Source organism: Hylobates moloch, unplaced genomic scaffold (genome assembly GCF_009828535.3).
Source record: "Hylobates moloch isolate HMO894 unplaced genomic scaffold, HMol_V3 SCAFFOLD_3, whole genome shotgun sequence".
Classification (NCBI taxonomy): Eukaryota; Metazoa; Chordata; class Mammalia; order Primates; family Hylobatidae; genus Hylobates; species Hylobates moloch.
The window spans coordinates 11,100,617-11,127,665 of NW_026652278.1; the positions used below are offsets into that span (position 1 = coordinate 11,100,617).

A 27,049-nucleotide genomic window follows, 5' to 3' on the forward strand; every position below is an offset into this window, starting at 1 on the left:
CAAACTGCAGAGCTTCAATTTAAAAGGTGGGATAATAAATAAGTCACTCTGTACTTAAGAATCACTTCCTTCCCCTTCTACCTCTTGTTCTGTCTGAGCCCAAACTGCCAGGGACGATTGGCAGGCCTGTTGTTCTGTGTAGCAGGCAGAGCTGCATCTAAGGGAAGTCCTCCATGCTCCTGGCTGTAGCCTGTTGCTGCTGCTGGTGCTTCCATGGTGCTGGGAGAGGGCAAAACGTCAGGGCTGGACTCAGGGTGCTGTGGGGCAGGGCTGGTAAATGCACTCTCGGGTCTGGCACGTTCCACCCTCAAATGATACAAACGTGGACAAAAGTTCGAACGAGACCATAACGAACTAGGAAAGGCAATGGAATGCTTGAGTGCTCCCTTTTATGTCATTTTATTTTCTTTTATGCAGACCAGTCGGGGGGGAAATCCCGTAGATTCTTCTGGAAACTGTCAAGACGCTGGGAAGAGGAATGCAAAACTTACATAGATTGGGGTGCCCACAGTTTGGATTTTCAAGGCCTAAAACGTGAAACAAAACAAAGTGAATGTGACTTTTAGGATAAACACAATTGCCCGCCAGAAGGGGAAAGAGGAAGGACTAACAGTTGTAGAAAATGCTGGCTCTCAACTATGGTTGCGCATCAGAATAACCTGCAGAGGTTATTTGAAATAAACTGCCAATAAATTAGGAATAACTTAAACACGATAACGTGCACAAATCTGAAGAGGGCAGCTTGATGAATTCTCACCAAGTAAATGCTCCTGTGTAACCATTACCCTGAACAAGAAAATATTTCATCCCAGCGCTTTGGGAGGCTGAGGCGGGTGGATCACGAAGTCAGGAGATCGAGACCATCCTGGCTAATACGGTGAAACCACGTCTCTACTAAAAAATACAAAAAATTAGCCGGGCGTGGTGTCGGGCGCCTGTAGTCCCAGCTAATCAGGAGGCTGAGGCAGGAGAATGGCGTGAATCCAGGAGGTGGAGCTTGCAGTGAGCTGAGATTGCGCCACTGCACTCCAGCCTGGGCGACAGAGCGAGACTCCGTCTCAAAAACAAAACAAAACAAAACAAACAAACAAACAAAAACAAATATTTCCAGCCCCACAGAAATCTCCTTCATGTTCCCTGTCAGTTAATTTCCCAGCCCCTCTCCTTCACCCCCACAAAAGAAATTGTTACTGTGATTTCTAACATCATAGAAAATAACCTGGAAGCTTTTAAAAATGCTGATACCCTGGCCCGACCCATGGAGTATCTATCTGGGTCTGGTGATCTGGGTGGGGCTCTGGCCTTGGTAGTTTTAAAGCCCCCGGATGATTCTGATGTGCAGTCAGGACCGGGAATTACTCACTGGCTTGTAGCAAAGTCTTATTCTGGTCAGAAGCCAGGCCAGGCAGTGGATCTGCCTAGATGCTGGCAACCACCTACTGAGGTAGATGGGCCCAGCCCTTCCCCAGTGGGCCAGAGTGAGGCAGGTGGGTCTGGGCTGTGGATTTCAGGGAAATTAATGTGTCACTCACAGGCATCAGTGGAGGTAGTGATGGCAAATACATTCCACGGAGCCTCCTCACCTAAAAAAAAATACCCTTTGATGCTTATAAAATAGATCTGGTGTGACCCAAATCAGGTAGTCTGATTTGGGTTATAGTTATCTGTATCCATGGTTTTTCATTCTAGAAGAGATTTCTCTTTAGCATTATTTGAGGCTGTGATAATCCTTAAGAAACTGAGCCAGATTTTCCAGGGATCTTCAGCGTAGAGCACTGGAGATTAGAAGCCAGTGATCCCCAAAAGGATAGGGGAGAGAAAGAGCAAAAAGGAAATGAAAGAAAAAGACAACATGAACACTTGCATGGCTTTTGCAGGATGGCGTGGTCAACCCAAACTTCTGCTTGATCTGGTATGTCCTGAACTCCTGCCACTTGCCGTCAACCAGGGCCTCGGCTCTGATCTCATACTTCACCAGGCGTGCCGCTCGCAGGCTGACGAGGTTGTGCTCATAGACCGCGGAGGGGGATTCCAGGTCTGTGTGCTTTATTCTCTGCAAAGAGAGTGATTCCACCTTAGGTGGAACTGCAATCGGGGTGGCCCAGAGTTAGCAAAAGCTGGCGCCTGGCATATAGACCCTGGTATAGAATGTGTGCAGGCAGCAAGAGGGCATTTCCCAATTGGCACCATCTCCTAAAAGTTGTTGCTGCTGAGTCAGTTGTCACTGGAGCCCCCACCATACATAAACCAGTGGCTGATGGCCTGGGCTTTGGCCAATCTAGAAAAACACCATTAAGTCAAGCTTTATGATGCCTTTGCCAGAATTAAAAAACCAATGTAGTACTCATAAGGGCATTTGGACTGTTGCTGTCACATGATTCATCTCTTCCACCCAGAAGAATTCATTGTGTAGGGAGATGCCTGAGTCAGTGGAGACCAAGAGCTGAGGCCCAGGGAAGAGAAATGACTTGATCCAGGGCACATATGAGGTACTGGCAAAGCTGGGACTAAAACTCTGGTTTCTTCATTTGTGCATTAATTCACTTGTTTATCCATTCATTCAGTCAGTCACTCATTTAAAGCCCCTTTATATGGAGGTTGCAGCGACCCAAGATTGCGCCACTGCACTCCAGCCTGGGCAACAGAGCAAGACTCCGTCTCAAAACATAAATAAAAATAAAAATAAAAAAAAGCTCCTCTGTGTTCTCGGTGCTGTGATTGGCAGTAGTAATAAAAAGATTAATAAGATATGGCCTCTCAAAAGCTTGCGGTTTAGAAAAGAGACTTGTAAGCAAATCTTAAGTGGAACACAGCGATCTTTCATCATACTTGTCATTGTCATCGTCAACATCATCATCCTCACCTTCCCTAATGCATATGGTGCTTTGTGTGTCAAGCTTGTTCCAAGCTACCCAGCACAGATTAACACATTTAAACTCACAACAATCCGGTGAGGTATGTCCTGTTACCTTCTCTGTCTTAAAGGTGAGGAAACTGCACAGAGGAGAGCTCCTGGCACTTGCCCAGGTCCTGTAGCTCGCAGGCCGTTTGCCTGCAGACTCTCCATTCCTAAATAGGACATTCTCCTGCCTCTCCTAAAGTCCAGCAGGAGCACTACGGAGAAGTCAAGCACCCTCCTGACTTTTCTGGGGTCCTGCCCATAGCCCGCTTTGCAGCTAAACAAAATTACCCCCTCTCCCAGTTGGGGGCATGACCGGTTATCTTCATGGGAGAATAACTGAATTGTATGTATAAATTGAAGACGAAGTGAGCCCCACATGTGGAGACAGTAGACTAGAATCTAATCCTGACTTTACCCATAGAGGCCATATGAACACAAAGACGCTCAGTTTTTAGATCCTCATCTGCTAAATGGGACCAATACCTACTTCCCAAGATTGTTGTAAAAATCAAATGACATCGCATATATGAGCATGGTTAGCACTTACAATACATTTCATGTCAATTAGTAATTTATGATGAATCAATTATTACTAATTCAACATGGATTGACTCTAACTCTAAAAGACTGTTTCAGAGACACGATTTTCACGCACTCTATCCTTACCTGCATGTAAAAACTATAAGAGGTATTATCATGTTTGAGTCCCTTTATCTTAAAGAAGAATCCATATAGAGCAATCATTTTCGAATAAGTTGTATTCTCCTAAATTGGGAAAGAGAAACAACAAAGTGAAGGGGGCAAAATATTTAGTATTCAAAGTCACCCGGGTGCAGTGGCTCATACCTGTAACCCCAGCACTTTGGGAGGCTGAGGAGGGCAGATCATCTGAGGTCAGGAGTTCAAGACCAGCCTGGCCAATGTGGCAAAACCCCATCTCTACCAAAAATACAAAAATAAAAAATAAAATAAAAAAATTAGCTAGGCATGGTGGCGCGTGCCTGTAGTCCCAGCTACTCAGGAGGCTGAGTCAGGAGAATTGCTTGAATCAGGGAGGCAGAGGTTGCAGTGAGCTGAGATTGTGTCACTGCACTCCAGCCTGGGCGACAGAGTAAGACTCTATCTCAAAAAAAAATAAAATAAATAAGTAAAAAAAAAAAAAAAAAAAAAAAAAAAAAAAAGGCCAGGCACAGTGGCTCACACCTGTAATCCCAGCACACTTTGGGATGCCGAGGTGGGCGGATCATGAGGTCAGGAGATCAAGACCATCCTGGCTAACACAATGAAACCCCGTCTCTACTAAAAATACAAAAAATTAGCCAGGCATGGTGGCGGGCGCCTGTAGTCCCAGCTACTTGGGAGGCTGAGGCAGGAGAATGGTGTGAACCCAGGAGGCGGAGCTTGTAGTGAGCTGAGATTGTACCACTGCACTGCAGCCTGGGTGACAGGGCCAGATTCCATCTCAAAAAAAAAAAAAAAAAAAAAGTCAAGAGGACATGGTAAAACAAAGTATAGCAACAATAACAAACGTCACTCATTCAGCAACTGATTTGAAAGTGAAAATACAACAGCAATTTTAACCTAGGAAACATGGGGAAAGCTAAACTGAAATCCTTGGTAGTGGTAATTGCTACTAACAATTTGGAATAAATTCACTCCAAATTGGATGGCAATTTCAACCTGAGTTAAAAAAAAATTCTATACCACATAGTAATGGTTTTAAGTGTAACTTATACTATTTTGAATGAAATATACTTTCAACAATCATGCAAGAAGAGACCACTGCCCAGTGAACCCTGGAGGCTACCTCGAGAACTATTGTTAAAGGAAAAGCTGTCAGTGGCCCTTGAAGGTCAGCTTCGACTGATCCATCTTATTCTTTAAAAATATTTCAGTGATCACAACACTACAAAAAAATTACAAAGCAAAAAGGAAGAAGATATTTAGGCTGCACACAGCTCCAATTTATAATTTCTTCTATTTTTATGTTTTTCCCCATACTTTTCCCTATATCTCCCTTCACAGGTCCCTGGGAACCCATCGAGTTTGCAAAAGTTACAGCGTTCCCCCAAAACCATGCCTCACCCCAACATTCACAGTCCCCTGGCTGTAATCCTGCTTGGCAAAGAAGGTTTGAGATCAGGTAATCAGTGTTTCTGGAGGGTTTAGACCCTCCTTTCCTTGGTCTCACTATAAACAGTTGGTACAGTTAGCAGAAGTTGGTAGTAGACTTAGTAGTAGCTACTGAACAGTGACAATATTATTTACTCTTCGTGTTCCTTAGTGAGGTAAAGAATAGGTTAGGTATGTTCTTAGATGACCTGTGGTCTATAGACCTTTGGAACAAAGCCTGTTGTTTCGATTTGATGGGCCCAAGAGCCACTATAGCATTTGCAGGAAGTCCTGGCTCTGTGATCTCCACCTGCCCACTTAGGCACGATGTCTCTGCAACCAAAAGGCTGAACCAGCCTCTCCAGGGATGACTCAGAGGGGACTCTCTGATGATACATTCAGCACCCCTAGTTCTTGAAACGTGAATTCTTTTCAGATCACTGCGGGGGTGCCTTGAAATAATCAAAGGAGATCAGTGATTTCTTGGAGAATTGTTTCCATCACAGGGAACCCAGCACGGAGCACAGCTACCAACCCCAACGCTCCCCTGGTCACTAAGTGCCAAGATGCCTTGCAATCAAGCTCCTTGACCCACTGCAGTTTTATTCTGAGATCCATCAAAATAGCTGCCCAGACTGAGTTCACCCCTATAAGCTTAAACACGGGCTTGGCATGGAGTCTTTTGTTGAGCCAGTTTGCAACTGTTGGTGTTTGTGGGAAATAGAAAGACCAACCCTTCCCAATTTGCCTTGGCCTTTCCTGGTTTTAGAATTGAAGTCCTACATCCCAGGGCAACTCCTCCATCCCAGTACCACCAGGACCGCTGGTCCCCTTAGTGGTGGAATTATTAAACGGCCTGTCCCAGGCCCCTGCCTTGTGAATTTTATTTCCTGGGAACTGATGACCATGCAGGAGAGACACCTGTGATTCTCTCTTCTGGTCCCCTGACCTTCCTACCAGGAGCCAGAAGTAATCGTGGCTGCCCTCCAAAGGTTCTTATCTAAGCACGAGAGGGACAGTTCTTCCCCTTGTTCGGGTGCAGTTCTCAGTACCTGGTTAAAGAGCAGCCCAAATCTCACAGCCTGGGTGTTAAGATCTTTCAGGTGGACCATGTCGCCCCCATTCTCCAGCTGAAAGGAAAATGCACACAGCTGACCACGGTGGGATCCTCTGGACACGAGTGCCTCTCTTCATCTTCGTGCCTCTTCCTTGATCCCTGCACCCCTCACCAGGTATGAAAAAGAGTTTTGCCTCTAGACTCACATTCAGTCATTCATTCAGTTCACGGACATTTATTGAAAACCTACTGTGTCTGGTACTGTGTCCAGTGCTTTCAGAGGATGCAAGGAGAAGACAGAAAAGTACCTGAGCAGTCTCACTTGGGAAATAAAATGTGTACATGGGCCAGAGATGATCACGGTCACAAAATCAAGAACAAGCAAGGCCCCTCATGGGAGGCTCCAAGGTGAGGGCTGGGGAGGGGAGGGAGCGGAATTCGAGAGGATGGCATTGGCAGCAGGGGACAAAAGGAAGGAGGTGGGCAGAGTCAGAGGACCAAGAGGGAGGTGGGGACTTCCTGAGATGTCTGCACAGACTGTTCCCTCTCTGTCAGTCCTCTGCTGCTCTGTTAGAGCATGGTCCTGAGTTATGTCCCAGAAAAGCACCTCCTTGCACGGAGTCAAGATCTATGGGGCAGGGAGCGCTGAGCACTGTGGCTTGCACATTACAATAGATATTTGTTGAGCAGGATTGAATTTTAACCAGTGACTCATACATCTTCAGAACTCACACACTGCCCCTCTTCATCTCTAAAAACGCGAGATTGAAAACACATAAGAACTACAACAGTTTGCATGGACAATTCACAAAGGGGAAATGCCGCATGGAAAACATTCATGATCACCAGTAATAAAGGAAATGCATGTTAAAAAATGAGATGCCGTTGTTCCGTTCTCAATCAAGAAAAGTGATTTGAAATTTAAATGCTCTATGTTGCTGAGGGTGCACAGAGAGAGAAATGCTTATTTATTACTGGAGGAAGAGTAATTTGGTCCCAACATTTGTTAATTTGTATCAAGAACAAAAATGCCTATGAGGGGAGCTCGAACTACCCGGATTCCAAGGCTGGGTCTCCTCCCTTCTTCTCCTTCCCAGGCACTGCTCTCCCCACTTTCCCTGGAGGACGATCCAGATGTGTCCTGACCTCAGAGCTTTAGAGGTTTCAAATGTGAAACACATCTCCAGAAAAAACAAAGTCAGAGAGGCAATACATTTTGACAACTGTGTCCTTGCAGAGCAGGCAACTCACTGCGTGGTAATGGTTGGCTGTAACCTGGTTCAGCCACGACTCTGGGAAGAAGTTAATGTGCCGCAGCACCTCCAGATCCTTGCCTGGGAAGAAACACAAAGAGAATGTTTTTTAGTTTTATTCACACCAGAGCCTCAAAAGTCTCATTTACAGAAAAGAGAAGGAAGAAGTCAGGAGCTGAGGGACGGGAAAGGGGTGGATGGTCTCCTTTAAGGTTTGATTGACAAAGTACAAGTAAAACATCTCAGGGTCACTGTGGTTATGTTCAGAGTCAATTACTTTTATAATCCAAATCAATTCTCTTTTAAAAACATACAGAAATATCAGCCTGGCCAACGTGGCGAAACCCCGTCACTACTAAAAGTAGCTGGGCGTGGTGGCACACATGTTTAATCCCAGCTACTTGGGAGGCTGAGGCAGGAGAATCACTTGAACCCAGGAGGCAGAGGTTGTAGTGAGCCGAGATTGCACCAATGCACTCCAGCCTTGGGGGACAGAGTGAGACTCCGTCTCAAAAAAACAAAACAAAACAAAAAACACAAAAAACCACCTTATACAAATAAACTTTCAAAGGAACCAATACATTCACTCCAAATTGGATGGCCATTTCAACTTCAGTTTAAAAAAATGTCTATACTACATATTAATGTACAATTTAAGTGTAACATATTATTTTGAAGAAATATACTCTTAGCAATCCTGCAAGAAGATATTGCTACCCAGTGAGCCCTGGAAGATACCTTGAGAACTTAAAGGAAAAGCCATCAGTGGCCCTCGAAGGTCAGCTTTGACCAGTCCTCCTTATTCTTTAAAGATATTTCAGTTCTCACAATATTATCAAAGAAATTACAAAGCAAAAAGGAAGAAGATATTTAGGCTGCACATAGCTCCAATTTAACATTTCTATTTTTATTTTTTTCCCCATACTTTTCGCTAGATCTCCTTTCCCAGGTCCCTGGGGAAGAGTTAGTGTTCCCCTACAACCATGCCTCACCCCAACATTCACGGCCCCCTGGCTGCAATCCTGCCTGGGAAAGGAGGTTTGAGATCAGGTAATCAGTGTTTCTGGAGTGTTTAGAAGCAATTTGGACAAAACCACCTGGCCCCATCAACCATTCCTGAATTCTAGAGCTACTTATTATGTCTGGATAGCTGGAAATGGCTTTGAAAATGTTCTCAGATGTCCTTTCAGATGCAAAGATCTCACTGGGTGGCCTCCTGGACTACCGAAAACATACTCCCCAACATTTCTTTCCTTTTTCCGAGTTACAGGTACCATCCCCTGTGCCCAGAGCATGAGGTTGAGGGAGCACAATTCCAGATTTTTCTCCCAAACTGCAGAACAAGGGGCCTAGAAGTGAAGCATGTGAAGAGGCAGGACATACAATTAGATCCCAATAAAACAGCCCTCGGCAGCTGTACACTGCTTCACAATATATAAGCCCCTTCTAGCCATCACTGTATTTCATCAGAGCTCAGATTACCCTCATTTTACAGACAGGGAAAGTGAGACCAGGAGGCTGCATGACTTTCCCAAAGTCACACAGCTTGGAAGTGACAATGCCATGTTTCAGGTGATTCCCTTGGAAACATCAGGTGGGGCTCCCCCGGCAGTGGCTGAGGGGTGGGCAGGTGCCCAGCAGCTTTCCCGTGGATGCGGTCGCTTGGACCAGGGCTTACCTTTGGTGACGCCATGCAGACGCAAGCAGAGGAAGAGCGGCCTCAAGCTCTGTCCTATGTCCCGGTCCAGAAAGCAACAGTTCTCGGGAAAGCTTAGCAGAGGCATAAAGAAGAATAACAGACTTTCAGCAAACTCCTCTCTGGAATTAGCTCGGGCTAGGGAAAGCCATGTTGTAGAGACTAGTGGCTTCACCAGCCAGGGGGAGATGGGGCCTCGGTCCCTCTGGAGGGGTCAGGTACATGGAAGCAGATGGTGGCTTAGATGACATTTTATAAAGTCCAGCCCCAGAGATGGTAATGGAGACAAATGCTTATATTCCCCTCAGCATCTACCACTGAGTTCTGCACATAGTAATTGCTCAATAAATGTGCATTAAGTGACTGATGGGAACACATGTTACTTTACAGAGGCCCTCAATATCATTTTCTCACTCGAGTCTCACAAACTTCCTGTGGGGCAGACGGGGCAAGGATCATGAGCTCCATTTTACAGGTGGGAAAAAGAGGCTCAGCTCAGACTGGAACCCGGGACTCCTGACTCCCCCTGTACATACGCTGCCCTTCCAGTAAGCGACCAAATTAGGCGCTGCAAAAGTGCTTTCTGATAAAATTAAAAAGAAGAAGAGAATGGCTGTGTGGGGAACTAGTTTTAGCAGCTGGTTTCAGGATCAGTTCTGCTATACTCAGTTAATGCCAAGCTCCAATTAACTTCCTCATGGAGCTGAAGGTCAGCGCTGGGTTGAGAAGATCCAGTTCTTTTTGAGAAGACATGCACACACAGACACGCATTCCCTGCCCTTGTTTTCAAATAACTTACTTCACAAAAATTGTCACTTTTCATAAATGGGGACAATGGGGAACAAAGTTTCCAAGTCCCTTTGGAAATGCAGTCACTCCCTCAAGGCAGAGCCTGCATCGGATCCACCCAGGGTACTTGTAGATTATTTTTCCGTAAATCAAGAGTGGTGTCCAAGTCACACCCTGTCCCAGCTGGACAGAGGGCACCACTGGCCCTGTGGTCCCCTCTGTCAGAGGTGCCCACCAGCTTTCCCGGAACCGTTTATTTTCATAAGATCTGGGAATTCCTGGGACCGCCCAACTGCTCCACGCCAGTGGTCCCAGAAGATAGGCCTAGAGGTGCAGAAAAGTTGTAGGCACAAAGACAAGTGAGTTCTGATTCAGTTCAACGGTTATTTACGAGTATCTACCCTGTGCCTGTCTCTGGAAGTGGACAGAGCAGCCATAAATAAGGTCAGGCGGATGCTTTCAGGAGTACAGAACTACTGGTTCTGGAACCAGCCCTCCATTACCCAGGGTAAGTGGAGCCGGGGCTGGTGGGTGCGGTGCCTGTGCCCTGAAAACACTGCCATCTTCATGGGACAAATAACACTCCCTCACTTCCTTTCCGCAGATGATCTGAGCCTCCTCCGCCTTCTGCCTATTTTTCATCATGTCATGGAGGAACAGCTGAGGCATCATCATGGCTGGGCAGCAGGTGCCAAGGGGCAAGAAGGGGCCAAGCTGACACCGTCCTCCCTAGCCTTGTCCAGTGCTCTGGGGACAAGCCAGCACCTATGGCCAGGGCTCCACAGCAGGGTGCTGCCCTAAGCAGTGGGCCCCGGCTGGAGCTGCGGCTGAAATACAGATTCAGCCCCAGAAAGGAAAGGACCCATCTGGAGGAAAGCATTGCCCTCCACCAGGAAGCTCCAGACGCCAGTTCTGCTGATGCGCTTGGCATGGCAAGGCTGCTGGCAGGGGCGAGAGGAACCGAGACCCTAATCCTCCCTTTGAGAGGCACTCAGACCCGAAGACCATTCAGCCAGGGCCTCTCTGGACAGCCATCCTGTCCCACAGGATTTGGAAACAGCTTTGTTGAGACAGCTGGTTGGACTTTATGACCCCTTGGGGCCTCTGGGAAGTGACAATGATGCCCACTTTTGTGGCTGACATGGAGAGGCCATGAGTCATCTCATCATCCAAACAAGTTGGGGCCCCCGAGGCAGGCAGACCAGGGTCCAGGCCCAGCCCAGCCAGCCACAGTCCTGTGACCGGGCCTCTCAGAGCTTCACTCTCCTCTGTCAAGTGGGAGCAGTAGCCACAGGTGATGCCTTGGGGAGAAGGGAGGAGTAAAGCTGACAGTGTTTGGGAAGGGCTTGGGCCGGCTGCTGGCACCCAGTGAGTCCTCAACACCTATAAGCACCACCATTGTCCTCCCGCCCCAGGGCAAGTGAATGGACTGAAGCAGGGTCAAATGCAGGGAATTGTTCTTGGTGGTATTCATCATCACTGCCACCCTCCAAATCACCCAAGTTATGGGCCACCTCAAAGAAAGAAAGTGGTGTCCTCAGCTTCTGATTTCCTGAAATCTCAAAGGATACAAGGGTTGTGGTCCACCCTCAGAACTGATCAATATAACCCGGCTCTGGGAACCTAGCGAGGTCCATTGTCTTGGAGCCAGTGTCCTACACAGGCCACTCAGGGCCGGTCCAGCACATTTTCCATTTTACTTGGTGCCACTTAACTGTCTGGGAGCGGAGGTACCTGCTCCTCTCTGGTCCAGTGGTGAGTGCATTCACATGGTGTCACGTAAGATGGGGCGGAGCAAGCAGCTGCTAAGTCTGGGGACTACTGCGCTTGGCTACACTGGTGGACTCAAAGACTGGCATGGTTTCCCTGGTACTGCGTTCTGTTTGTGCAAAGACCTCTTTTGGTTTAGTGCTTACTTTTTTGAGACAACTTCAGGCGATGGTCTATGCCTCCCAAAGTTCACTGAGAAACCCTGGGGCGTGACCCCTCTAGGGAAGACAGTTCACAGTTCCTTGCTACTGAAAGATACATCCAGGTTGGCTCTGGGTCCTACTTGCCAGACCCTGGGGACAAATCTCCCATAGACTCAGAAAGACAGTACCTGGGGACAAGTCTCCCTCTGATGGGTACATATTGTATTTTAGAGGTGCTCTTCGCCACAACTTTCTCACTTCCTCTACCCTGTCATCTGCTGGAGCCTTCCACCCTTTCTGCGAGTATCAGGCCCACAGCCCTGATAGTCCCAGCACTTCAGATTTTAGCCTTAACATACATATATGCTACAGCATGATGAACCTGGAAGCGGTAAGCCAGGCGCAAGGGTGAATGCTGGATGATTCTACTCTATGAGGTACCTAGAGTCATCAAATTCGTAGAGACAGAAAGTAGAACGGTGGCTGCCAGGGGCTGGGGAAGGGGAATGGGAGTTGTTTCATGGGTAGAGTTTCAGTTTGGGAAGATGGAAAAGTTCTGGAGATGGCTGCACCGCAATGTGAATAAACTTAACGCCACTGAACTGAACACGTAAGAATGGTTCAAATGGGAAAAATTCATGCTATGAATATTTTGCCTCAGTTTAAAAAAGACAATAGGGTTAAAAGTGACTTTGCTTATTTGAGAAACACTTGAACTAACATACTAAATTTTAAGACAATGTTTGGAAAAAATACACATTTTAGGGCAATAACTCACAATGAGAAAAGAAAATGGCTTTTTTTTTTTTTTTTTCAAAATACAACTCAGCATAGAAGACTTGGGACACTCCTGAAATCAAAGAACCAGGAAATGGAGGCCGGGCAAAGTGGCTCATGCTTGTAATCCCAGTACTTTGGGAGGCCGAGGTGGGTGAATCACCTGAGGTCAGGAGTTGGAGACCAGCCTGGCCAACATGGTGAAACCCCATCTCTACTAAAAATACAAAAATTAGCCAGGCGTGGTGGCGGGTGCCTGTAATCCCAGCTACTTGGGTGGCTGAGGCAGGAGCATTGCTTGAACATGGGAGGCAGAGGTTGCAGTGACTCGAGATCATGCCACTGCACTCCAGCCTGGGCGACACAGCGAGACTCCATCTCAAAAAAAAAAAAAAAAAAAATCTATCTATCTATCTATCTCTCTATATATAACCAGGAAATGGTCCGCTTGGCTCCTAACACTCAACTGTGGTAAATGAAACAATAATTCCTGCTGCCACCCCCACATCATAACTTACCAAAGGTCACCACATTTTAGAAACCCTGTCACATGCTGTCCTAGGCCTTTCTTGGAGTCAGGGCTGACCCACCCATCAGTCCTGGTGAGTGTGTGTTGTTACCTCCATGCATGGTGGTTAGGGTGCTTGCCCAAAGTCTACAGGCAGTGAATGGCAGATGTGGGGCTGAGACTCGGGGCTGACTTCTCCTAACATACATCTCATTTATTGCTTGTCTCTGCTCCTAGATTGCAAGCTCCGTGATGACAGGCTTTGTGTCTGCATTGTTTGTTGTTGCACTCTTGGTGTCTTTTATAGTGCCTGGCACTTAGCTTGCAATATGTTGGGTGAATTAATTGGATGAACGACCTGGTCCCTGCCAACTTTCCAACCTCATTTCCATCATCCCATCTCTCCATTCACCCACAACTTATCTTCTAGGCCAGTAGGGCCAGCCCTGGTGCACATGCTCACACACACTTGCTGCACATACAGGCCAGTCTATGCCACTATCTCCATGCCCATGTGGTCCTGTCTGCTGTCACCATGACCTATCAGCTTTTCACTGAGACCGAGTTCAATGTCCTTTTGTCTGTCAAGATGGTCCTGACCCTAGAACAAAGGGAAATCCTGTCTAATCATAACCACAGCTGCCCTTTTTAAGAACCTCCTACACCCAGACTTTTGTGCTCCTTCCATTCCTCCATGCTTATTGTTGAAGGTATGTTTTGGTGCTTCTCAATATGCCTGGAAAGCCAAGAAGCAACGTGGCGGAAGTGGCAAGTTAGTAAGAACTAAGCATAATATTTAGGGACCTTGAGAACAAGACAGACTCAGGTTCCAGAGATCCAGGTTAAAGGGGAGCAGAGTCATCACCTCTCAGAGCAAGAGAAGACACAAACAAGGCAAGAAGCATGAACGTCAGATAATGAGAAATCCCCTTGACCCAGAATACATCAACCTCCCTGCACAAGGCTTTGTTGAACTATTCTAAAAGAGAACAATTTAATGGCCCTAATGTCCATGACTGATGGGATATTTCAAAATTAATGTGCTGGTAAAGAGATCAGTGTTGACACACCAGGGTTGCCCAGTTTCATGCTAACTCTGGCTACATCTGCAAATGCCATTCATGAATCACAAGAGGCACATGGCCTCACCCACCCTGGGGACACAGCATCATAGCACATTTCCCTCAAGAAATCAGTGGGCTCAGGGCACCCACAGTACAGGGCATAGCAGGGAAGCTCTCCTTAAAAGTTTCCCCCTGCGGTCCCTTGGGAATGGTATGTGGGGGAATGGGTGGGGGAAGGTGCTGTTGGGTTCGCCAGTGCACACCCATGCAGCCAGCACATGCTCTTGTTCTCTCTGCAAAGAGGAGCTAAGAGGAGGAATTTATCCAGTGCACAAGTGAGATCAGAGAAGGCTTTCTGGAACCGGCTTTGTCCGGCTCTGTAAAGGCTGGGTCAGATTTGGGTAGGGCACAGGAAAGAAGAGACTCGGCTGGAGAATCAGGAGAATCTGGAAGTTGGGATCATATGGGAATTGGGTTCATTGGCTATGTTCAAATTACTTCCTTCTGGTGAGATGGAAGCTCATTGCCAGAATCTACCCTTCAGTGTCTGAGAGATACCTATTTAGTGATTAATAAATCAGCTAAGGATTAGAATTACATGTCTGTTATGATTTGCCCTTGACCCTAAGAGCTAAGAGTGTCAGAAGACCTAGAAGACCAAGGTCAACCCCAGCACCACCATCAGTTTGCAAAAGGAGCCTAAGTAAGCTCCTCATTATCCCTGGGCCTTAGCTTATTTGACTGCAAAATGAAAGGGTGAGACCAGGTGATCTCTAAGGGACCTTGCAGGATCAACCTTCTTTGATTTAGTAAAGTGAGTAATTTACAAACTGACATGAACTGAATGCATTTTATTGTCCTGTAGCTCCCAAACTGCCACTCATTTCAGTTAGTATAATCGTAAGAAGAGTTCTACACTATCCTCCTGTAGAAGGGTTTTTGGAGGTGGCAAGACATTTTCTGCTTCTAATTATAGTGACCAATTTCACCTGATTGAGGACTGAATTCTCCACCTTTCTAGCAGTCATTCAGATCCAGCCCTGTCCCACATACCATAAAAGGACACATAAGAAGCAACAAGAAGCTACTTGTCAATCTCCTGCTGAGCCTGAGCATACACAAAGCAACTGGAGAGTCATCCCTAGGCCCTGAGAAGACTGTTCCACTTGAAATGTAGCACACACACTGTAATGCCTAAGGCTGGAGGGAGAAATTGCAAATCAAGGTCAAATCCATACCCAGCAGGACTGAAACCATCCCATGCTTTGTGCACTTCAAGCTGTCACTCTGCAAACACGACACTTGTTTCCATTTAACACTAAAGAGCTGGCCAGAAAGTCACTATATTCCTTCTTACAGTGTGTACCTGACATGCAATGCAGAGTAATTTTCAGAGTTAAAGTGAAATATTTCAGAGGTTAAAACCACCATTAAAGAACATTCAAAGCACCATTCATTCAGTACTTAGTCAACAGCTAGAAGCTGTTCTTTAATGAAAGATTGAGGACTGGGAGGGTAAAGCGAGTAAGACACAGTCCTTGCTGCAAATGGCCAGTGTGGGAGCCATGCTTAGGAATAGATAATCCCAATAATTATCTTATTTACAAGTGAGAAAGCTTACAGAGATCGGCATGTAATACTATGGAGCCCAGAGACTAAGCATCTGAATCAGACTGTGGGGAGAGAGGGTACTCCTGGAGGGTTTCCTTGGGGATAACTGAGCCAAGTGTGGAGGCACAGTGGATCACTCTAGCAAGATGGCTTTTGAAATACACCAAACCCCTGAGCTCCTGATAAATGAGTTGATCTCTCTAAATTCACCATAACTAATCCAAAATAAGATCATCTTCCACAGGTGCCATATTTCTGTATAAATCACCATGGATTCCAAACTGCAATGGGCTGCTTCTCCCATCTTCTTTCATCTCCTTCTCTAGCCAGGTGAACCAGAAGAATGAATTAATTCTCTTGCTACTGTATTTGTTCTTACAGACACTCTTTCCACTCCATCTTCTTGATATCACCAGAGCTCAGACCCTTTGCCCCTCATGGAGAGAGTGGCAACTCTTCCCAAGGCCTCCTCACTTTCTCCACCCACCTGTCCCCTACTAGAATGTCTGATAAAGCCATCCCCACTCCTGACCAATACACCATACACATGCATATTACATCAAAACTCGTGGGATGCAATTAAAGGAAATGTATAGCTCAGAAAAGAAGAGAGCCTGGAAATCAGATATCTAAATACCCATTTCAAGAGGTTAGAAAAAGTATCAATATCAAATAATTCTTGAAGAAAGCAGAAGGAAATAACAAAGAGAAAAATTAATGAAATAGAAAACATACAATTGAAAAATATCAATGGGTGCGTCAAGTAAAAAGGTGTTTTTTTAAAAAATGAATAAAATAAACCTCTGTCAATGCTGATCGAGGAAAGAAAAAAGAGAAATATACAAACTATCAATATCTGATATGAAAAGAGGGCCACCACAACAAATTCTACAGATACTAAAACATAGTAAACATTTACCGAGTGGATTAAAGACTTAAATGTAAGGCCTGAAACTATGAAAATCCTAGAAGAAACCTAGGAAATATCTTTCTGGATATCAGTCTTTCCAAAGAATTTTGTGATTGTCCTCAAAAGCAACTGCAATAAAAACAAAAATCGACAAGTGGGACCTAATTAAACTTAAGAGCTTCTGCCCAGCAAAAGAAACTATCAACAGAGTAAACATAAAAACTATGCATCCAACAAAGGTGTAATACCCCAAATCTATAAGGAACTTAAACAAATCAACAAGCAAAAATCAACCCCATTAAAAAGTAGAAAAATAACACGAGCAAATACTTTTCAAAAGAAGACATACAAGTGTGGCCAACAAACATATGCAAAAATGTTTAACATCACTGATCATCGGAAAAATGCAAATCAAAACCACAGTGAGATACCATCTTATATTAGCCAGAATGGCTATTATTAAAAAGTCAAAAAATAGCAAATGTTTGCAAGGCTGTGGAGAAAAGGGAACACTTATACACTGTTGGTGGGAATGTAAATTAGTTCAGCCACTGTGGAAAGCAGCTTGGAGATTTCTCGAAGAACTGAAGATTGCACTATACCATTTGACCTAACAAGCCCATCACTGGGTATATACCCAAAGGAAAATAAATCGCTCTACCAAGAAGACACATGCACGTGTATGTTCATCACAGCACTATTCACAATAGCAAAGACATGGAATCAACCTAGGTGTCCATCAATGGTGGATTGGATAAAGAAAATGTAGTGCATATATACCATGGAATCCCACACAGCCATTAAAAAATATATATATATTATGTTCTTTGCAGCAACATGATTGCAAATGGAGAACTTATCCTAAGTGAATTAATGCAGAAACAGAAAACCAAATACCATATGTTCTCACTTATAAATGGAAGCTAAACATTGGGTACACATGAACATAAAGATGGGAATAATAGAAAGTAGTGACTACTAGAGTGGGGAGGGAGGGAGACAAGGGCTGGAAAACTACCTATTGAGTACTATGCTCAGTACCTGGGTGACAGGGTCCATTGTACTGCACCTGAGCATCATGTAATATATCCATGTAACAGACCTGTACATGTACCCCCAAATCTGAAATAAAAGTTGAAATTTTAAAAAATAGACATAAAATACAATCATAAAGACTTTTAAAAAATTTTTACCAAGAGAGATCATATTGTGAGCCATAAAACAGGTCTCAATAATTTAAAAGAACTAAAATCATACGAAGTATTTTCTCTGATAACAATGGAATTAAGTTAGAAATCAGTAACTGGAAGATATCTAGAAAATCCTCAAATATTTGCAAAACAAAGAACACAATTCTAAATAATCCATAGGTCAAAGAAGAACTCAAAGGGAAAATTAGAATGTATTTTGAACTGAATGAAGTTTAAAACACTACATATCAAAATTTCTGAGATGCAGCTAAAGCAATAATTAGAGGGAAATTTATAGCACTAAACACTTAGAAAAGAAAAGGTCTTAAACCAATGACTGAAGTTTCCACCTATGAAACTAGGAAAAGAAGGGCAAACTAAACATTTGATAAAATAAAACATCTATTCCTGATAAAATTTATCATCAAACTAGAAATAAAAGGAACCTCCTCAACATGATAAAGGGTATCTATAAAAAACCTATAGTTAAAATTTTATTTAATAATGAAAGATTAAATTATTTCCTCCTGTAATCTAGAACAAGGCAAGAAGGTCCACTCTCACCACTTCTGATCAACAATGTACTGAATATTCTATTCAGTGTAATAAGGCAAGAACAAAAACAGGCATACAGATAGAAAGGAAGAAATAAAATTGTCTTTATTTATAGGTGATATGATTGCCTATGTAGATTCCTAAGGAATCTATAAAAAAGTTTCTAGAAGTACAATTGAGTTCTACTAAGGTTGTATAATACAAAGTCAATGTAAAAAAATTAATTTTGTATTTCTACATAATAGCAAAGAACAATCAGAAATCAAAGTTAAAATAATACCTTTTACAATAGTGTTAATATGAAAGCCTTAGAGATAAATTTTCTAAACAATGTGCAAAACTACATGAAACATTTATGAAAGACATTTAAAAGGACCTAAATGAATGGAAAGACAGACCATATTCATGGATCAGAAGACTCAATCTTGTTAAGATGTAAATTCTTCCCAAATTGGCCTGTACTTTGAAGACAATCCTTATCAAAATTCCATGAGATTTTTCTACGAAAACTGTCAAGCTGATTTTAAAATTAATATGAAATTGCAAAGGAGCTAGAGTAGTCAAAATAACTTTGAAAAAAATGAACAAAGCTAGAGAACTTACATTACCTTATGTCAAGACTTAGTAAAAATGAATTATCTAATCAAGATAATGTATTAGTATAAAATAGGAATATGGTTTAAAGGAACAGAATATTGAGTCCCAAAATAAACACACACATATGGTTGATGTTTGACGACAGTGCCAAAAGCAATTCAAGTGAAATAGAATACTCTTTTCAACACATCGTACTGAATAATTGGATATCTATACGCAAAACATGAACCTTAACCCTCACATATATATGTATAAAACTTAACTCAAAATTAATCAGAAATATAAATGTGAGCGCTAAAACAATAAATCTCCCAGAGGAAAACATAGAGGAAAAATCATAGTCATCGTGCTTTGGCAACATTATTAAGTAGGACACAAAAGGAATGAACTGAAAAGAAGAAAAAAGTCAACACATTGAACATCAAAATAAAAAACTTCTGATATTCAAACTACACTATTTTGAAAGTGAAAATATAAGTAATAGATTTGGAGAAAGTATCTATGAAATATGTATCTGACAAAGGACTTGTATCCAGAATATTTAAAGAATACTCACAAGTCAAAAATAAACAACCCGGTTTTAAAAATATGGGCCAAAGGTTTGAACAGACTTTTCACTAAAGAAGATAAATGAAGGACAGATAAGCATATGAAACGATGCTCACCATCGTTAGTCATTGGAGAAATGTAAGTTAAAATCACAATGAGATACCATTATAAATGCATTAAATTGGCAAAAATTAAAAAGGCTGACCAAATGTCAGCAAGGATGTGGAGCAAATGAAACGCCTGTAATCCCAGCACTTCGGGAGGCCGAGGCAGGTGGATCACCTGAGGTCAGGAGTTTGAGACCAGCCTGGCCACCATGGCGAAACCCTGTCTCTACTAAATACACAAAAATTAGCCGGGCGTGTTTTCATGTGCCTGTAATCCCAGCTACTCGGGAGGCTGAGGCAGGAGAATCACTTGAATCTGAGAGGTGGAGGTTGCAGTGAGCCAAGATCATGCCACTGCACTCCAGCCTGGGCAACAGAGTGAGACTGTCTCGAAAAGAAAAAAATAGTGCAACCACATTGGAAAACAGTTTGGCAGATTCTTAAAAAGTTGAACATACACCTACCGTCTTACCTAGACATTCTATTCCCAGGTATTTATTTACTTAAAAGAAATGGAAGTATATTCTCCCACACAGACTTGTACATGAATATTTATAGTAACTTCATCTATAAAGTTACTAAAAACAACCCAAATGTCTATGAAAAGATGAATAGAAAAACAAATTTTGGTAATCCATGAATGGAATATCGCTCAGCAATCAACAAAAAGACCTACTGATACATGCAACAACATGGATGAATCTCTGAATAATTATGATGCGTGAAAGAATCCAGAAGAAAAAGAGTACAGACTCCATGATTTATTTAAATAACATTCTAGTTATACAGACAGGCACCACTTAACAACGTTTCAGTCAACAACAGACCACGTATAAGGTAGTGGTCCCAAAGGATTATAATGGAGCTGAAAAGACAGGACTGAAAAAGTGCTATTGGCTAGTGATTCTATAGCACAACACATGTGTTTGTGGTGTGGCTGGTGTAAAAAAAAAAAACTCTACTGTGCGTCTGTTGGATAAAAGCGTAGTACATGCAATTATGTTCAGTACATAATACTTAATAATGAATAATAAATGACTGTTACTGGCTTATGTACTTACTATTATATACTTCTAATCTTTATTTTATAGTGTTTTCCTTCTACTTATAAAAAAAAAAAAGTTCACAGCCTCAAGCAGGACCTTCAGGAGGTATTCCAGAAGAAGCCGTTGTTATCATAGGAGATGACGGCTTCATGGGTGTCATTGCCCTGGAAGGCCTTCCAGTGGGACAAGATGTGGAGGTGGAAGACAGTGACATTGATGGTCCTGACCCTGTGTGGGCCTAGACTAATGCTTGTGTTTGTGGCTTGTTTTTGTGTTTTTGTTTTTGTTTTTGTTTTTTGTTTTTGAGACGGAGTCTTGCTCTGTCACCCAGGCTGGAGTGCAGTGGCGCGATCTCGGCTCACTGCAAGCTCCCCCTCCCAGGTTCACGCCATTCTCCTGCCTCAGCCTCCCAAGTAGCTGGGACTACAGGCACCCGCCACCACCCCCGGCTAATTTTTTTATTTTTAGTAGAGACGGGGTTTCACCGTGTTAGCCAGGATGGTCTCAATCTGCTGACCTCGTGATCCGCCCGCCTCAGCCTCACAAAGTGCTGGGATTACAGGCGTGAGCCACTGCACCCCGCCTGTGGCTTAGTTTTTAACAAAAAGGTTTAAAAAGTAAAAAATTAACATAAACTTTTTAGAAACAGGATAAGAGCTTACAGAACAGATTAGAAAGAAAATATTTTTGTTCAATTGTATAACATGTTTGTGTTTTAAGCTAAGTGTTATTATGAAAAAGTCAAGTTTTAAACATTAAAAAAATTATAAACACTTGTAGTAAGCTAAAGTTTATTTGTTATTGAAGAAAGAACATTTGAGTGTAGCCTAAGTACACAGCATTTATAAAGTCTACAGTAGGCCGGGCGCAGTGGCTCACGCCTGTAATCCCAACACTTTGGGAGGCCAAGGCGAGTGGATCATCTGAGGTCAGGAGTTCGAGATCAACCTGACCAACATGGAGAAACCCCATCTCTACTAAAAATACAAAAAATTAGCTGGGCATGCTGGCACTTTCCTGTAATCCCAGCTGCTCGGGAGGCTGAGGTAGGAGAATCACTTGAACCTGGGAGGCGGAGGTTGCGGTGAGCCAAGATTGCACCGTTGAACTCCAGCCTAGGCAACAAGAGTGAAATGCCATTTCAAAAAAAAAAAAAAAAAAAGTCTACAGTACTGCCCAGTAATGTCCTAGGCCTTCACATTCACTCACCACTCACTCACTGACTCACCAGAGCAACTTCTAGTCCTGCAAGTTCCATGCATGATAAGTGCCCTGTACAGGTGTACCCTTTCTTATCTTTTACATCATATTTTTACTGTACTTTTCTATGTTTAGATACACAAATACTTACCATTGTGTTACAACTGCCTATGATATTCAGTACAGGAACATGCTGTACAGGTTTGTAGTCCAGGAGTGATACACTGTACCATATAGCCCAGGTGTGTAGTAGGCTATGCCATCTAGGTTTGTGTAAGCACACCCTATGATGTTTGCACAAGGATGAAACAGCCTAACAATGCATGTCTCAGAGCACATCCTAGTTTTTCAGTGACGCATGACTGTGTAACATTCTAGAAAATGCAAACAAATCTAGAGTGATAGAAGCAGACCTGTGTTTGCCCACCAATGGCGGTGGTGGGGCTGGAGCAAAGAGGACAAGTGGATTTTTGTTTTGTTTTGTTTTGTTTTGTTTTTGAGTTGGAGTCTTGTTCAGTCACCCAGGCTGGAGTGCAATGGCGCAATGTCAGCTCACTGCAAACTCCACCTCCCAGGTTCAAGCGATTCTCATGCCTCAGCCTCCCAAGTAGCTGGGATTACAGACGTGCACCACCACGCCTGGCTAATTTTTGTATTTTTAGTAGAGAAGGGGTTCCAACATGTTGGTCAGGCTGGCCTCAAACTCCCAACCTCAGGTGATCCGCCTGCCTTGGCCTCCCAAGGTGCTGGGATTACAAGCATGAGCCACCGCGCCCAGCCTACGAGTGGACTATTAAATGTCACAAGGAAACCTTTGTGTGAGATGGATATTTTCATTATTTTTATTGTAATGATCATTTTATGGGTACTTATGTACATTAGAACCCATCAAATTGAAGCAGTAGCTATGTGTAGTTTATTGAGTTCCAATTATTCCTCAAAAAAGCTCTAAAAAGATAAAGTTTGTTAATTACTGGTGTCAATAAATTTAAAACAATTTAGATGAAAAGTACACATTCCTTGAAAAACAGAACATAACTAAAATTGACACAAAAAGACCCATAAAATCTTAATAATACTATATATAAAGAAAATTCTATCTATAACTAAAAGTCTTCCAAAATCTCAAGCCCAAATGGCTTTACTGATAAATTCTTCCAAATATTTAGGAAGACAGAACAGCAGTCTCCCCCAAACTCTTCTAGAAAATGGAAAAAGAGGGACTGCTTTGAAATTTATTTGATGAAATTAGTATAACCTCAAAATTAGTTAAAAGCTGGTAAGGATAAACCAAGAAAGGAAAATTTCAAGCTAATATCTCTCACGAATATATAGGTGAAAATTCTAAACAGTCAGCAAATAGAATTCAGTGACATGAAAGAGGATAACATTGCTTGACCTAGTTGGCTTCATTCCAGGGATACAAAGTTGGTTTACCATTAAAAAATAAATCAACAATTCTATATCTTGATTGCAGTGCTGATTATACAGGCATATCTATTTATCAAAGTCATCAAACTGTACATTTAAAATGTACTCATTTTGCTGTAATTAAATCACACCTCAAAGTTTATTGCTTTGAAAAATCAATATATTTTACCACATTCACAGCAAAAAGGAGAAAACTATGTATCATTTTGAGAGAATCTTAAAACCATTCAGTAAAGTCGGTAAGATTCACTCGTGATTAAAAACTCTAGAAATAGAAGAGCATTTTCAAAATTTGATAACGAGTATCTACACCAAACCCACAGCAAGTATCATACATAGATTGGGGAATTACTGATAGCTTTTTCCTTGAGACTGAGAAGAAAAAAAAGACGTTCATTATCAGATGATGTTCATGTCATTATCAAAAGATGTTCATGTCTACTCAACATGATCCTGGAGATTCTATCTAGTGCAATAGGGAAGAAAAATAAGTGAAAGACACAAGATTTGGAAAGAAAGAGCTAAATCTAGTATTATTCTTAAAAATCACATAATTATATGTAGAAAACATACAAGAGAATGTACAGGCTATTAAAATTAATAAGAAAATCTATCAATATATGAACACAAAGTCAATATACAAAACTATTGTACTTCTATATATCAGCACCGAACAATTAGAATATAAAAATATTTAAATGATACTATTTACAATAGAGTCAGCAAACATTATACACTGAAGAATAAATACAACAGAAGACGCGCAAGACCTCTATACAAAAAACTATTAAATTTTATTGAGAGAAATTTTATTTTTATTTTTAATTTTTCTTGAGACAGGGTCTCACTTTGCCATCTATGCTGGAGTGCATTGGCACAATCACAGCTCACTGCGGCCTCAACCTCCCAGGCTCGAGTAATCCTCCTGCCTCAACCTCTCAAGTGGTTGGGACTACAGGAGTGTGCCACCATGCCCAGCTGATTTTTTAAATTTTTTTTGTAAAGAGGTCCCACTATGTTGCCCGGGCTGGTCTCTAACTCCTGGCCTCAGGCCTCCCCAAAGTGCTGGAATTACTGGTGTGAGCCACTGAGCCTGGACAAGAAATTTTAAAAGACAAATAAATGGAGATTTATACCATTTTCATGGATTAAAAATCTCAGTAGTCTAAAGAGGTCAATTTTCCCCAAACTGATCTACATATTCAATGTCTTCCCAGTCAAAATCTCAGCATTTTTTTCTCTTGTCTTTTTTTGGTGGAATTTGACAATCTGATTCTAAAGTAAATATGTGAAAATCCAAAGGACCAAGAATGACCGAAGTAATATTGGAGAAGAACAAAATTGGGGGATGTCTTATTCCACCTCAAGATTTATAACGAAACAGTAATTAAGAAAGTGTGGTATTGGTTCAAGGATAGACAAGACTAATGGCACAGAATAGAGATACTGAAAATGATGTATATGTCACACATATAGTTGTATGACACTAACATTTAACACATAGCATGTAAAATACGTTATGACAAAGGTGACACTGCAGAGCAGTGAGCAAAGCATGGCCTTTCCAGTAAACGGTGCTGGATCAATTGTGCATCCTTATGAAAAGAAGGACCATGATCATGGTCCCTCCCTCACACCATACTTAAAAAAATACTTTTGGATGGACTCTAGATCTAAATGCAAGGTAAAACAACGGAGCTTCTAGAAGAAAATAGGAGAATATCCACATGGCACTGGAATAGGCAAAGATTCTTAAATAGCACTAACTATAGACCAGGCATGGTGGCTCATGCCTGTAATCCCAGCACTTTGGGAGGCCGAGGTGGGCAGATTTCGAGACCAGCCTGACCAACATGGTGAAACCCCCATCTCTACTAAAAATAAAAAAAATAGCGAGGTGTGGTGGCACGTGCCTGTAATCCCAGCTACTCAGGAGGCTGAGGGAGCAGAATCATTTGAACCCAAGAGGCAGAGGTGGCAGTGAACTGAGATTGCACCATTACACCCCAGCTTGGGTGACACAGTGAGACTCCATCTCAAAAAAAAAAAAAAAAAAATAGCACTAACTATAAAAGAAAGGCTTGATAGATTGTACTGCCTTAAAATTTAAAATTTTGTTCATCAAAAGAGCATTATGAGGCCGGGCACAGTGGCTCACGCCTGTAATCCCAGCACTTTGGGAGGCCGATTCAGGCAGATCACCTGGATCAGGAGTTAGAGACCAGCCTGGCCAAAACGGTGAAACCCCATCTCTACTAAAAATACAAAAAATTAGCCAGGCGTGGTAGCACGTGCCTGTAATCCCAGCTACTCAGGAGGCTGAGGCAAGAGAATCGCTTGAACCTGAGAGGCAGAGTTTGCAGTGAGCTGAGATCACACCACTGCACTCCAGCCTGGGCAACAGAGTGAGACTCTCTCAACAACAACAAAAGACCATTCTGAAAGTGAGAAAGCCAGCCACAGAGAGAAGGTATTTGGAATTCATATATCCAACAAGGACATGGACCAGAACGTAGCAGAACACAGGAAAGAACAAAGAAAAGATGGGGAAAGGACTTGTGCAGGCACCTCACTAAAAAGATACCCAATGGTTAGAAAATATATAAAGAAACGCTCAACCTCATTAGCAGGGGAACGTAAATTAAAAGGGAATAGGCAAATTAGTTCCACTCTCCATCCATTAGCAAAGTGAAAGACTGACCAGAAGCGGTGGCTCATGCCTATAATCCAAGCTGGGAGGCTGAGGCGGGTGGATCACCTAAGGTTGGGAGTTCAAGACCAGCCTGGCCAACATAGTAAAACCCCGTCTTTACCAAAAATACAAAAATTAGCTGGGTGTGGTGGCGCATGCCTATAGTCCCAGCTACTCAGGAGGCTGAGGCAGGAGAATCACTTGAACCCAGGAGGTGGAGGTTGCAGTGAGCTGAGACTATGCCACTGCACTCCAGCCTGGGAGACAGAGCGAGACTGTCTCAAAAAAAAAAAAAAAAAAAAGAAGAAGAAAAAGAAAAGTGAAAGACTGAAGATACCTAGTGTTGGCAAGGATATGGAAAAACCAGAATTCTCACGCACTGCTGGTTAGGGAATAAATTAGCACAGCCGCTTTGCAAAACTGTTTGGCAGTATTTACTAAAGTTGAACTTATTCATACCCTATGACATAGTAATTCTATTCCTAGGTTTTTACCCAATAGAAGCACATAATTATGTGTACCGCAAGACATGTACATGGTTGTATATAGCAATACTATTCCTAGTGGCTGAACATGTCCACCAACATCTGAATAAATTGTGGTATAATCATATAATGAAATATCCTATGAGAATGAACAAGCTATTGCTACATGCAGCCACGTGGATGGATTTTACAGATACACTATTGCTTGAAAGAAGCCAGACATTTAAAAGCATATGCTACAGAATTCTATTTATACAAAGTTCAGGAAAAGGGAAGAGGTATCGGTAGTAAAATAGGTCAGGATACTGTTTACTTTTGGCGGAAGAGGTAGGGACTGAGATAAGGGGCTTTAGAGACTGGCCACGTCCCCTGTTCTGGTCTGGGTGCTGGTTACACAGGTGTGTTCACTTTGTGGAAATTCATTGAGCTCTTCATTTAAGGTTCATGTACTTTTCTGTATTTTATGCCTTGACTTTAAAATGTTCTTTTAAAAAGTTGAAAATTTGCCTGCTTCTGCCCTTTCTCCAATTACAAGTTTTTACAGCTTTCCTGAACTTCTCAGACTACCAAGTGGAATGAAATGATGACTTTTCCTTCATGGATGA

At 42.8% G+C, this 27,049-nt stretch overlaps 1 protein-coding gene across 4 annotated transcripts in view; it reads right to left on the minus strand.

Annotated features, from left to right (window-relative positions):
* Positions 1-383: 383 nt before the first annotated feature.
* The window catches only part of BTBD16 (BTB domain containing 16), a 67,510-nt gene continuing 40,844 nt past the window's right edge, over positions 384-27,049 (minus strand). For 2 of the 4 annotated variants that reach the window (XM_032169515.1, XM_032169507.1), the window contains exons 11-16: positions 9,003-9,094; positions 7,323-7,405; positions 6,067-6,144; positions 3,569-3,667; positions 1,865-2,053; positions 384-527 (exon numbers count right to left, since the gene is read on the minus strand). In XM_032169515.1, the coding sequence (XP_032025406.1) occupies positions 459-527; positions 1,865-2,053; positions 3,569-3,667; positions 6,067-6,144; positions 7,323-7,405; positions 9,003-9,094 (610 nt within the window). In that variant the 3' untranslated portion in view covers positions 384-458. The remainder of the gene's footprint in view (positions 528-1,864; positions 2,054-3,568; positions 3,668-6,066; positions 6,145-7,322; positions 7,406-9,002; positions 9,095-27,049) is intronic. The other 2 variants (XM_058435744.1, XM_058435745.1) reach the window with 1 other exon arrangement.